General features: G+C 39.8%; 1 protein-coding gene and 1 long non-coding RNA gene across 2 annotated transcripts; one reads left to right on the forward strand and one right to left on the reverse strand.

Annotated features, from left to right (window-relative positions):
• Positions 1-356: 356 nt before the first annotated feature.
• Positions 357-1095, reverse strand: LOC138334713 (uncharacterized). The gene is made up of 2 exons (XR_011210145.1): positions 930-1095; positions 357-455 (listed from the first exon to the last, which is right to left on the reverse strand). It is a non-coding gene; the product is annotated as an uncharacterized lncRNA (long non-coding RNA).
• A 7731-nt stretch (positions 1096-8826) lies between these two features.
• Positions 8827-11966, forward strand: LOC138335718 (alpha-(1,3)-fucosyltransferase C-like). Its single transcript, XM_069284877.1, has 2 exons — positions 8827-8978; positions 10779-11966. The coding sequence occupies exons 1-2, from the start codon at positions 8956-8958 to the stop codon at positions 11917-11919; spliced, it is 1164 nt and encodes a 387-aa protein (XP_069140978.1). The 5' UTR covers positions 8827-8955; the 3' UTR covers positions 11920-11966.
• The last annotated feature ends 2633 nt before the right edge of the window (positions 11967-14599 follow it).

Here is a 14599-nt window from a genome sequence, read left to right on the forward strand (position 1 = left end):
TTAAACACGTTCAGGCGTATCTTGGTAATTGTAGTTACGGATGATTGCTCGTTATAGCGTTCTATTCATACAGTAAAATGTACAACGCATGGAAAATCACTTTTCTTGTACATGTGTGTAAGGAAATTGTATTTCTTACTTCTTTGTCTATGTATTGGATTGGTTTAAAATGTGTATTTACATTAATTAAAACCCAGCTAGTAAAGTTTCCTTTGTTGTATATGACCATTATATTACATAATGGACACCTAGGAGTCCATTATGTAACTCACTGTCCATTATTATAGGGCCCCTGTCCATTATTCCCCAAAATAATGGACAGTCTATTTTGAACAAAGGAAAAAAAAACGCTGCTGTATGGAAAACTAAACATGTTTATTTGACTATCCAAAATTTTACATTTAAGTTCACTCCTCCATCGAAATTATTACTTCCCCTTCCTAGCTGTTACTGTTCTGAAAATAAAAAAAAAACATAATTAGATTCTTGTATTATTATTTGTTACATCTTTTTAAAACTTGTAATTGACGAGGAATAGGAACTCTAGATTCTTGACTGAGGTGGGATAATATGCAGTCTTTTAGATCAGATATCTCACAACCCTTATAACATATAATCTGATGATTATGGTTAAACATAATATACTTAAGAGCGAAACCTGTCTAATCTGACACCTGCTTTCCCTATCCTATCTGTAACTGTTCCGTATTCAACAATAGCAACAATAGTATACAACAGTATCTGACTTTCCTACACCCTGAATAATCTGACCAAACACCCACGTGGTGTCGGATTAGACAGGTTTCATTGTATTCCAGTGCAATGCTATCATAGCAATCAGATATGGGTTTTTTTATCATATCTATAACATGCGTATGGTAGATTTTTTTAGGAAAAACAGTTATGTTTAAATTGTAGCGAAAACTCACCTTGCTTGTATGTATTTGATGTAAAGTTAGACAATGCACCTGTCCTTGTGCGAATAAATAGGTCACTTCAAACAGGCAAACAATCTGAATCACAGCTGCGTACATCCCTACATGTAAATGATGGCCGAGTAAGGAAAATATCACTATCCGACATGTTCAAAAAACACTGTTGTACCTCCAAAGGTGTAAAACTAAATGAACTGTGCATGCATCTCAACATTGTTAGTCCATTATTTTGTCACAGGTGAGTGAACACCTGTGCAATTCCTGAAATGGGATGTCCCATTTCTCAAACAGGGTACGCAAGGTAGTGAGTAGTGGTATGATGGGTTTTAAGTAGGATAAATTCCTCAAACTGTCCATTATTAGAGAGAATGGATGTGTACCTCGCCCTGCGGGCTCGGTACGATAATCCATTCTCTCTAATAATGGACAGGTTTTTCGGAAATTAATCCATTACTTATTCGTCGGATGGTTGATTATATTTTCGCCTTCGCGATGTATCCCCTTGCAATAGCGGAAGACTTTCTCGTATCAAAATGCTAATTTGGTGAAGTATTGCGTCAGGTACAATAACCAGAATACGCTACCTGGTTACATTACAATGAGAAAGGACCGGTGAACCAGTCGCCCGTTTTAATTTCTTTATGCCGAACGGTGGCAGAACGTACCCCTGTATAAACTAAGGTGTGTCGACCTGAAAAATCAACACTTAGTCGGGAGCATGCCAGACAAGTTTCAGATAAATCACACCGGTAGAACTTGAACAGAAGTTCAAAATATGTTTTCAAGATGGCAGATGTGGAACGTGGAGAAAATTTTCCGGACGAAGCATGATGGCGTTCCGTTCGTTTTTATCTTTTGTCTCGAGATGAGCAATTACATTTCATTTGAACGTTTTTGTTAAACATAACCACATTAGAAACATCATGTATCCAGATAGGGATCGCCTAAAAAGGACAATCTATTACGTGGGCAATTACGATAGAAGGTTGAGCATCATCCAACCAAGTGGTACTACGCTGCATTTTGTGCTTAACAGCGTTTTTTTTTTTTTTAATATTGTCAGCTGTCAAAGTTGATCTTCAAAACACCAGTCACCCATAACATGTGCCTATAGCGAAGAATTGCCTTTTGCCATTAACATACCAAATTACTTAAGATCATTACACCTTCTAATATATATTACTGATCTGGAAGTCGATATGAGTATATCAAGGATATTTAATAGAATCTTTCATCTATTTTTGGGCGAGACAGGAGGAATAAGATTCTTAAGTTGTAAAACACGACACTTTGCCGAGTGTTTGAAAGCTTAAGAATCTGATCACGAGGGAGGCAATCTCCTGCCTCACCCAAAAATGGGTTAATGATTCTTTTTCTTTTCTGTTCTTTTGTGAGCACGTGCAAAAGTATCGTGTAGTTTGTCTTTTCCCTAGAGTGAGATAGAAAACAATTACACCGGCAAAATTGCGGATATCCGTGTCCTGGGTAATTTAGTAACGCTGGCTTATCATTTCACACAGGGAAGAACGCTTAAATAATGCTGGTCATAACCACACAGGGGATAACGTATTTTCTCTAATGCTAGGTTTACACTATGTTCCCGACTGCCACAGCAGCCCCGTTCCAGACCACCGTGGACAAAACGTGGTGACCGCGAGACAACGTGAGCCAACGCAGACGGACGTGATAGACAAACGTAAGCGGTCGTGAATACCGTGGATGCCGTGCCAGATTTTTAAACTGTCAAAAAAATTGCCACGGCAGTCACGGTACAGATGGCGAACGCCACTACAAGTAATAACAACTTACAAGTTTTGTGATGTTCTGTTGCGTTTTTTCCACGTTGTATCACGGTTGATGCAGATTGGCTGCACATTTTGTACAGGTTTCTCAAGGTTTTGACGGCAAACCAAGGTGCATGATTGGCGTTTCGATGCGTTCTGTCAAGGCACATGGTTGAAAGCCCGACTTGACACGGCGTGTTACGTCTTATTACGGTCTTACGTTGCAAGCAATATATGATGGAGTATCATTGCCTGGCCTGGTATATATTTGCTACTTCGTGGAGTTATTTGTATTAATAAATAGAAATAGTCATTATCAAACACATTTAAACCATCAAATTATACCATAGCTATTATTGCAAAAGGTATATTAAGTGAGAAACAATACAGAAAAAATAATTTGCATAGAAACACTTGGCTATAATAATTATATATTTGTACCAAATATAGTTAAGATTTCTTTTCTTTTAACACATTTTATTATTAAAAAAATAATTTGTTCCATTTGCTCCAAAAAAGCAGGTAGGGCGTTAGAATTGTACCTGCTGCCCCTATTGCGTGATCGTTAAAGGCGACTAAATGTAGGATCTTATCTTTTATCTTCTTCCTAACTGACTTTATCTTTCCTAATGCCTCCCTTGGCACCGCCTCACTTTTGGCTTTGAGTTGAGCGTTCGCCCCTGTGAGAAAGGCTCTGGGTTCTGTCCCCTGGCCGAGACATACCAAAGTCCATAAAAGTGGTAGTTTCTGCTCCTGCTTAATTAGCGCTAAGCATACAGGGAGTGGGGCGACTGGTTCGTCCGTTGTCAGTATAATGTGACCGGGTGGGGTGTGTTGCTTGGTGTCTTCGGCGGCATGCTTCAGTGAGATCGCACTATAAAAAGGGCAACAGTTCCACTATACAAGAAGACACAACATGAATATAACGCAGTCTCCCAAAACACGCACCTCACACAACTTTCACGCAACGCACCTCATACATGGGAGGCCGTCCTTACGTGACCATAGCTGTTAATAGAACGTTAATTAATCAAACAAACAAAAAATTAAAAAAGAAGCCCGGCATCAGACTTTCACCCTTAGTTAGCCTTGGCGGACCGTGAAAAACATATCGGAGCTTGATCAAAACGTGTAAAACATAGCATACCTCATCAGATCGTAAAGAGAACGTAGTGGTATCCTTGATAGACAGTGCTAAAGCAGTAGTGTACCTTTGACCTGCGGTAACAGCACTTTCTCCTATATCCGCGCTCCACCACGTAATAAAAGACCGTGGCAAATCTTCACAAGACCTAACTAAACTTGAATACAGAGAAAAATAGCCTAAATTCCACGGGCAACTGTCCCTTGGTTCCACGATATTCATCGACACGCCAATGTCCGAACTAAATATCAGGATAAGTCGTAGGCAAGTGAGAACTAAATCAAAGATTGTAATTTTTTCTATGTTGATAAAACAATACAATGTTGTGTAGGTACGATGATAAAACAAGAGGCCCAGAGGGCCTTTATCGCTCACCTGGATATAGTAATGCGAAGTAATGCTCTGATTACAGGATCATTGTTTCTTTTCTGAAGGAATTTAAGATTTACCTCTAATTTTTCTATTTGGATCATTCTTTCTGCTTAAGAAATCAGAGTCAAAATTTATACGAACAATGTTTCCCTTCCCCAAAGGATGTTTCTGGTCAAATTTGGTTACATTTCATGTAGAACTCTATGACTGCTAGCGATTTAAAGGATTTAATTCTATTTCTTATCTGGCCCCCGCCCCTACAGCACCCTGTAGGGGTCAGAGCAATTTTTTTTACAAACTCTGTTCCCCCTTCCCCAACGGATGTTTCTGACCAAATTTGGTTACATTCCTTGCAGAACTCTGCGACAAGTAGCGATTTAAAGGATTTACTTCTTATTGGGCCCCACCCCTCCTGCCCCCAGGGGAGTCAGAGCCAAAATTTATATAAACTCTGTTTATCTTCCCTCAAGGATTTTTCTGGTCAAATTTGGTTAATTCCATGCAGAACTCTTGACAAGTAGCGATTTAAAGGATTTCATTGCCCCCATACAACTTGCAGGATGTTTCTGTCTCCTATTGGGCCCCGCCCCTCCTGCCCCCGGGGGGTCAGAGCCAAAATTTATACAAACTCTGTTCCCCTTCCCCCAAGGATGTTTCTGGCGAAATTTGATTACATTCCATGCAGAACTCTATGATTAGAAGCGATTTAAAGGAAATGTTGACGGACGGCCCGCCATGATTTGAAAATACAACAAGGACATAGTATTTCAGATCCCCCGCCGATGGAGATATCAAAGCTAAAGTAAGTTTGATTGTGGAGACTTATGTGTATGAAAAAACCAGGAAAAGGGAAGTTGAGCTAAAGAGAGATGGAGTATAATTCAAGTAGAGCGGGGCTGCAATTGTTGAATCAGGTATATAGCCTTGACATTTATATTAGACTATATACACAAAGATGGGTGGAGTTTTGCAAAGTAACATTTACCATTTACCATGATATTTTCAGCAATGTTTCCATGGTAATGGAAAAAGTGCAAAAAAATGAAAACCTAAAAATAGCAAAAGGTACTACTAGACCATAAAAAGAATGTGTCTGAAGTTTCGTGGAAATATCTCTGCTGGTTTTAGAGTTATGCTCCCGAAATGAACCTGCTACAAAAATATGATATTTTCAGCAATGTTTCTATGGTTACAGAAAAAAAGCACAAAAAGTGAAAACCTTAAAATAGCAAAAGGCACTACTAGACTTTGTTTGTTTGTTTGATTTATTAACGTCCTATTAACAGCTATGGTCATGCAAGGACGGCCTCCCATGCATGCGGTGCGCTGCGTGTATGTTGTGCAAGGTGAGTGTACTGGGAGACTGCGGTATGTTCGTGTTGTGTCTTCTTGTATAGTGGAACTATTGCCCTTTTTATAGTGCTATATCACTGAAGCATGCCGCCGAAGACACCAAGCAACACACCCCACCCGGTCACATTATACTGACAACGGGCGAACCAGTCGTCCCACTCCCTGTAAGCTGAACGCTAAGCAGGAGCAGAAACTACCACTTTTATAGACTTTGGTGTGTCTCGGCCAGGGGACAAAACCCAGAGCCTTCCTCACAGGGGCGAACGCTCAACTCAAGGCCAAAAGTGAGGCGGTGCCAAGGGAGGCATTAGGAAAGATAAAAGTCAGTTAGGAAGAAGAGAAAAGATAAGATCCTAAATTTAGTCGCCTTTTACGATCATGCAATAGGGGCAGCAGGTACAATTCTAACGCCCTACCTGCACGGCCAACACTACTAGACCATAAGAACAATGTGTTTATGAAGTTTCATGGAAATATCTCTGCTGGTTTTAGAGTTGTGCTCCGGAAACGATTCTTACACAAAAATCTGCCATTTTCAGCAATGTTTCCATGGTTACAGAAACAAGAGGCCCAGAGGGCCTGTATCGCTCACCTGGTTTGTTGTTGCCAAATAATGTTTTGAATACAGCTTCATTGTTTCTTTCCTGAAGGAATTTTAATATTAACCTCTAAATCCCCTATTGGGCCCCACCCCTCCTGCCCCCAGGGGGTCAGAGCCAAAATTTATACAAGTTCTGTCCCCCTTCCCCCAATGATGTTTCTGGCCAAATTTGGTTACATTGCATGCAGAACTCTATGACTAGTAGCGATTTAAAGGATTTACCTCTATTTCCCCTATTGGGGCCCCCCCCCCCTCTCCTGCCCCCGGAGGGTCAGAGCCAAAATTTATACAAGTTCTGTTCTCCTACCCCCAAGGATGTTTATGGCCAAATTTGGTTACAATCCATGTAGAACTCTAGGACAAGTACCGATTTATAGGATTTACCTATAATTCCCCTATAGGGCCCCGCCCCTCCTGCCCCCCGGGACCAGAGTCATAATTTATACAAACTCAGTTCTTATTCTCCCAAGAATATTTCTGGCCAAATTTGGTTACATTCCATGCAGAACTCTATGACTAGTAGCGATTTAAAGGATTTACCTCTATTTCCCCTTTTTGGCCCCACCCCTCCACCCCCCGAGGGGCCAGAGCCAAAATTTATACAAGTTCTGTTCCCCTTCCCCCAAGGATGTTTGTGGCCAAATTTGGTTACAATCCATGTAGAACTCTATGACTAGTAGCGATTTAAAGGATTTACCTCTATTTCCCCTATTGGGCCCCACCCCTCCTGCCCCCGGGGGGTCAGAGCCAAAATTTATACAAGTTGTGTTCCCCTTCCCCCAAGGATGTTTGTAGCCAAATTTGGTTACAATTCATGTTGAACTCTATGACTAGTAGCGATTTAAAGGATTTACCTCTATTTCCCCTATTGGGCCCCGCCCCTCCTGCCCCTGGGGGATCAGAGCCAAAATTTATACAAGTTCTGTTCCCCCTCCCCCAAGGATGTTTGTGGCCAAATTTGGTTACCTTCCATTCAGAACTCTATGACTAGTAGCGATTTAAAGGATTTACCTCTATTTCCCCTATTGGGCCCCGCCCCTCCTGCCCCTGGGGGATCAGAGCCAAAATTTATACAAGTTCTGTTCCCCTTCCCCCAAGGATGTTTGTGGCCAAATTTGGTTACAATCCATGCAGAACTCTAGGACAAGTAGCGATTTATAGGATTTACCTCTATTTCCCCTATTGGGCCCCGCCCCTCCTGCCCCTGGGGGATCAGAGCCAAAATTTATACAAGTTCTGTTCCCCCTCCCCCAAGGATGCTTGTGGCCAAATTTGGTTACAATCCATGCAGAACTCTATGACTAGTAACGATTTAAAGGAAATGTTGACGGACAGACGGACGACGGACGGACGGACGGACGGACGGACGACGGACGACGCCGCGCCATGACATAAGCTCACCGGCCCTTCGGGCCAGGTGAGCTAAAAAGTACAAAAAGTGAAAACCTTAAAATAGCAAAAGGCACTACTAGACCATAAGACTAATGTGTCTATGGACTTCCGTGCATATATTTCAACCGGTTTTCCAGTTATGCTGCGGAAACGAACTTGGTACAAAAATATGATATTTTCAGCAATGTTTACATGAATATACCGCAGTCTCCTGAAACACGCACCTCGCACAACATACACGCAACACACCGCATACATGGGAGGCCGTCCTTACATGACCATAGCTGTTAATAGGACGTTAACAAACAAACAAACCATGGTTACAGAAAAAAGTGCAAAAAATGAAAATCTTAAAATAGCAAAAGGCACTACTAGACCATAAGACCAATGTGTCTATGAAGTTTCGTAGAAATATCTCTGCTGGTTTTACAGCTGTGCTCCGGAAACGAACCTGGTACAAAAATATGATATTTTCAGCAATGTTTTCATGGTTACGGAAAAAATGCAAAAAATGAAAACCTAAAAATAGCAAAAGGCACTACTAGACCATAAGACCAATGTGTGCATGAAGTTTCGTGGAAATATCTCTACTGGTTTTAGAGTTATGCTCCGGAAACCATTCGTACGGACGGACGGAACCCATTTGTATATCCCCCGCCAACTTCGTTGGGCGGGGGATAATTATGTCGCACGACATGAAACAAAGTCTACATGTCGGAGACATCGTAATACTTATCTCTAATGTGTTTAAACTCCATACAATGCACTAAAATGTGTACCAGTGCTGCTGTACCTATTGCTATGATCGTAAAAGGCGACTAAAGTAAGGATATTATCTTTTCTCTTCCTAACTAATTTTTTCTACCTAACGTCTCCCTTGACACCGCCTCACGTTTGGCCTTCTGCTCAGCGGTCGCCTCTGTGAGGTAGGCTGTGAGTTCTGGCCCATGGCCGAGACACAAAAGTGGTACTTTCTGCTCCTGGTAAACCAGTCGTCCCACTGCCCTATTAGTGAGCGATAAGCAGCAGAAAGTACCACTTTTGTGTCTAGGCCATGGGCCAGAACTCACAATCTACCTCACAGAGGCGAACGTTCAACAAAAGACCAAACGTTAGTCGGTGTCAAGGTAGACACAAGAGACTTTCTGCTCCTGCTTATCACTAATCAATAGGGCAGTTGGACGACTGGTTTACCCGACTGGAGACCGTCCTTAAATAATAGGATGTTAAACAAAACCACTTCAAACCATTACAATATGAATATTATCGTAATATACCCTATATATTTTAAGGATATTCAATAAAGAGTTTGTTAACTAAAACTTTTCTTTTTTTTTGCAGATAGTGAATTGCAGTTATCTGTTAAAAATCAACATGAAGTGGCGGATATCAAAAAGGTATCATTAACACATTTACCCAAAAATCCTTTTGCTTCCACAATTACTCACACAATTAAAACGTACCTCCATACATAATTCACTAAGAACAAGACAAGTACGTTCATTTCTAAGTTAAACGAGCACATTCGTTGAATTTCCATCCCCTGCTTTCAGGACATATTTTAGGTAAACATTATTGAGGTTAAGTTTAACCTTGGTTGAAACATAAAAAATAAACTGAAGTCTTATTCGAAAGGAAGATGTTTTATTAGTTATTTATGATAAAACATGTATTATGGGGTAAAGGAAACTGGTTCCCCTACATAATGTCGGCCAAAAGTGACAATCGAACTTGGCAAAGCCCTTAGGACATTTAACTTTGTTACCAAGTTTGAAGTTAATCGTTTACACTTAATGCACGGAAATTGCAGAAAATGGCGATTTTAGGAATTCAAAGGGCCGTTACTCCGCTAAATAAGGTCCATCGATAGTCGCGATCAAACTTGGCCGAGCCCTTAAGGCATTTAACTTTGTCATTAAGCTTAAAGAAAATCGGTTTACATTTGTTACCGTTATTGCAAGGAAACGAAGTATTGCAGACAGACGGACAAACCCAAATTAATATCCCCTGTTTCGGAGAAAGCGGGGAATAAAAACATAATTTGTACCAACTAAATTACAGTGTACATAAATATGCACTTTAAGTCTTAATTTGTCTTCTTCATAAATTCGAACTTGCATACATATATGTACTTTCATTTTTTCATACATAAATCACCAAGATCAAGACACGAATATGCGTCCATTACTAAGTTAACTTTTACAAAATTTTATTCGTATTCGTACCAACTAAATACAAATTATCTTCTACATAAATAAGAACTTTCGTTTACCCTTATTTTTCATTTTTTTTTGCAATTTTTCTTTCTGATTTATTTTATGTTAGGTTTACGGATGTTTTGATATCCTTTCGTTGATCTCTAATCACCAAAGTGTTTTTCCGTCATTCTTTTATTAAATTCTATGAGGTCACCCGTGACTCAAGTCTTAAGTGACCTATTCTCATCGCCTTTTGTCTGTTGTCTGTCGTATGGCGATAAACTATTTACATATTCGACTTTTTCTTCATGAAACCAAGTTCGTTGAAGTTTTCAAGAAATCTTGTCCATGACCAAGGGTCAAACAAAATTTTGAATTATATGGCCCTAGCTCCTCAAGGGCCTGAGGGATAGGGCCAAAATTGTCAAATAGGCTAAAACTTAAAATTTACAAAATTGTGAATTATATGACCCTGGGGTCTCACGTTTCCCCCTGAGGAGAAGGTCAAATTTACTAAAGTTTATATAAAGAAAACATATTTTTGAGCATTATCATTATGTGTTAGCTATAGTTATTGAGTCAAATGTTGTCAGAATTATCAGTAAGAGATAGTGGTTAAACTTTGTTTTCCCTTACTGACACCCAGGGTCTGGGAGACGGGACCAAATTGACAAAATCGGTTTTACATGGTAACCTTTTTCTAGCAAATTCAACAAATAGTATCATCTAATTCCCTTCACATATATAAAACTAGCAAGGTCCTTTTAAACAAAATTGCTTTAAAGAAATCGGGGGTCCCTGATGACTCTCCCCTTGGAATATTATTGTAAACTGGCAAATTGCAGCAGGTAAAAAGAAGTTTAAAATATGAAAAGTTTAGTGACGGCGAACGCCGACGGAAGAAACACGAGGAATATAGGTCAGATGGCCTACAAAGCGTAAGTTAAGTAGTAAATATGAAAGTAACAAAAAAAATAAGATCTGCCATTATTTTTTCAGACAGAAAAAAACTACAGGAGTCATCATAATCAGCTTGGTTATATATTGGATCCTCACCAACAAACTAGAAAACATTCCACGTCTGCACTTCAGCGGTCAGCAGGTCGTCCGCCAGGATGTTAATGAATCCATCCCTATATATTTTTACAGAAAACAAGCAGATATAGGTAATCCATTTCGTGATTGTAAATTCAAATGTCATTTGGTGGACGGGATGACAAATAAAGAAAATGACGTTGTTGTATTTCATGCTCCAACTTTATACGAAAATAGCCCACTGAAGAAATTTCGGGGACAGCTCTGGGTCTATCATTCTATGGAACCGCCGACACTGCATCCTGAATCGGAAAAGATGCAAAGGTGGAGAAATCTTTTCAATTGGACAATAAGTTATAGGAGAGATGCAGACATACTACACACGTACGGGAGGTTTCATTCCATTCCGGCTAATAAACAAAACCAGATTGAAACATTATCAACATGGTCATCTCAACTCAACAAATCCGTCATTTTTGTTTCACATTGTCCTATAGCAAGTAAAAGAATGGAATATATTGAAGTGTTGAATCACTTGTACGACACCGATGTATATGGCGATTGCGGAAAGTTAATTTGTCCCAAGTCTGAATATGGAAATTGTTTATATAAATTAAATAACTATAAATTTGCTTTGGCTTTTGAAAATTCCATCTGTAGAGATTATGTAACAGAAAAAATGTTTAAAGCTTACTGGATCCGAACAAGTGCAATACCAATCGGCCGTGGACAGACGCAGTATGATATTTTTCTGCCTCCTAAATCCTATCTGGACACATCAACATATCCTACTACTAAAGAATTGACAGCGCACATGTGGAATCTCTCCACAAATATAACTGAAGCATCTTCCTACTTCTGGTGGAAAAGGAATTACGTTTCTGAAGAAGTGGTGTATGAAGGTTTTTGTGAGCTATGTAGACGTGTTCATGATCCTCAGCTAAAGAAGAAATACACAGGAATTTACAGGGATATCAACGCTTGGCTTCGCGGCAACAATGACATCAACATCTGTAGAACACCTACTGATTTGCCATTGCCTGTAAAAAAGACGAATTTTGTACAACGCTTGTTGAAATTCTTATTTGGCAAAACCCAAAAATAAAGTGTGTGTTACAATTAGGTTTATTATATTAACGTCCTCTTATTAAAGGTTTCGCCCAACCAAATAAATATTTTCTTGTAAAATCCGATAAACGGAAGAAAATGTGAAAAATCATATTAAAAATAATTCAATTTCTAACGTGTATGATTTTTTTGTTTGTTTGATTTATTAACGTCCTATTAACAGCTATGGTCATGTAAGGACGGCCTCCCATGTATGCGTAGTGTTGCGTGTATGTTGTGCGAGGTGCGTGTTTTGGGAGACTGCGGTATATTCGTGTTGTGTCTTCTTGTATAGTGGAACTTTTGCCCTTTTTATAGTGCTATATCACTGAAGCATGCTGCCGAAGACACCAAGCAACACACCCCACCCGGTCACATTATACTGACAACGGGCGAACCAGTCGTCCCACTCCCTGTATGCTGAACGCTAAGCAGGAGCAGAAACTACCACTTTTATAGACTTTGGTGTGTCTCGGCCAGGGAACAGAACCCAGAGCCTTCCTCACAGGGGCGAACGCTCAACTCAAGGCCAAAAGTGAGGCGGTGCCAAGGGAGGCATTAGGAAAGATAAAGTCAGTTAGGAAGAAGAGAAAAGATAAGATCCTAAATTAAGTCGCCTTTTACGATCATGCAATAGGGGCAGCAGGTACAATTCTAACGCCCTACCTGCATGCCTTTAAAATCCATTCCCAAAACATTTGATGAATACTTAATCAAACTCGAATAAAGCAGAGAAGGATGAAATAACAAGAAGCCCAAGAGGCCTTGACAGTCACCCGATACAAAGTATTGCAAAGTTTGTTCAAATCTGTAAAAGGTTTTTACGAAATAGAATTAACTTTAAAGTTGAACCTTAGTATTAGATTTTTTAATTTTTGTTTTTCATTTGTTTGTTTGTTTGATTTATTAACGTCCTATTAACAGCTATGGTCTGTAGTATATTCATGTTGTGTCTTGTATAGTGGAACTATTGCCCTTTTATAGTGCTATAACACTGAAGCATACTGACAACGGGCGAACCAGTCGTCCTACTCCCTGTATGCTGAGCGCTACGCAGGAGTAGAAACTACCACTTTTATAGACTTTGGTGTGTGTCTCGGCCAGGGGACATAACCCAGAGCCTTCCTCACAGGGGCGTGCGCTCAACCAAAGGCCAAAAGTGAGGTGATGTCAAGGGAGACATTAGGAAGAATACAGTAGTTTAGGAAGAAAGAAAAGATAAGATCCTAAATTTAGTCACCTTTTACGATCATGCAATAGGGGCAGCAAGTACAATTCTAACGCCCTACCTGCAGAGCACTTTTGTTTTTAATTTTGAGAGCTAGTATATATGTTACCAAACCTTATAATTAACAAGAAGTCAGCCAGTGTCAGTGATTGTATAAATTTCACTTTTTAATCTATGAAGATTATTTGGTTCCATGAAACCTGTGAATTCAGAAGATTTTTGAAATTTTAGCCATTTTGACCCCACCCCTCTTGTCCCTGTGGGTCTGCCAGAACCAATATGGATATGGTGTTAAAATGCTTTCTCAGGCTAAAAATTCTTACCCAGTTTGACTTATTTCCTATAAATAAGCAAATAACGTTCATAAATGTGTTTTTCCTATATAAACTATAGTAAATTTGACCCCCTCCCAAGGGGAAAATCTGAGATCCCAGGGCCATATAATTCACATTTTTAAAGGCCTTCATGACCTTTCTAACTATGAAGAGTATTTGATTATACCTGTTCCAAAATTTCAGAATAAGATTTTTGAAGTTTTAGCCTATTTGACCCCGTTTGGTCCTGCCCTAAGGCCCCTGGGGGTCAGTTATGGTAAATTTTTAATAGGATTCAAAGGCCATATCATAGAGATATTTCTGACAACATTTGACTAATCTCCCATTATAAATGACCAAATAATGCGCAAAAATGCGTTTTCCCTATATAAACCATAGTAAACTTAACTCCCACCCCAGGTCATATACTTCACAATATTGTAGAGGGCCTTGAGACCTTTCTATCTATGAAGAGTATTTGATTCTTCCACATCTGTGAGTAGAGTAGATTTTAGACATTTTATCCCTTTTGGCCCCTCCCACAGTCCCCCGGTGGGTGGGGGTCATACAATTCACAATTTTGATTGGCCTTATGCCTTGAAAGGTTTGTGCAAAATTTCATTTAAATTGCAGCGGTTTTGGAGAAGAAGTCGAAAATGTAAATTGTTTACGGACACACGACGTACGACGACGGAAAAAAGGCGATTCGAATAGGTCACTTGAGACTTTGCTCAGGTGACCTTAAAAACAGTTGATCAATTTTTTTTATAAAATGATTTGTTAGATGCCAAGAAAAAAGAAAAGACATTTATAGAAAATACAATGATGAAACACTAAGTGAAGCTGTCGAGGCAGTGAAAAGCAGATTATAAATACGAAAAGCTTCTGTACAATTCCAGATACCAAAGTCGACCATACTGGACCATGTCAATGGCCGCATTGCCTTAGGTGCCAAAATGGGGCGTTCTGCTGCACTTTCCGCTGAGGTTTAGGGCCAGATAGCGGAGCGGGCACTAGAGGTATCTGAAAAGGGATTTGGGTTATCTAGAGGAATGTTGATGGCGAAGACAGGACGGGTTGTCAGGACAATTAAGCTAAAAATACCCTTTAAGAACATAATTCCAGGGTCGATGTGG

Source organism: Argopecten irradians, chromosome 11 (assembly GCF_041381155.1).
Source record: "Argopecten irradians isolate NY chromosome 11, Ai_NY, whole genome shotgun sequence".
NCBI lineage: Eukaryota > Metazoa > Mollusca > Bivalvia > Pectinida > Pectinidae > Argopecten > Argopecten irradians.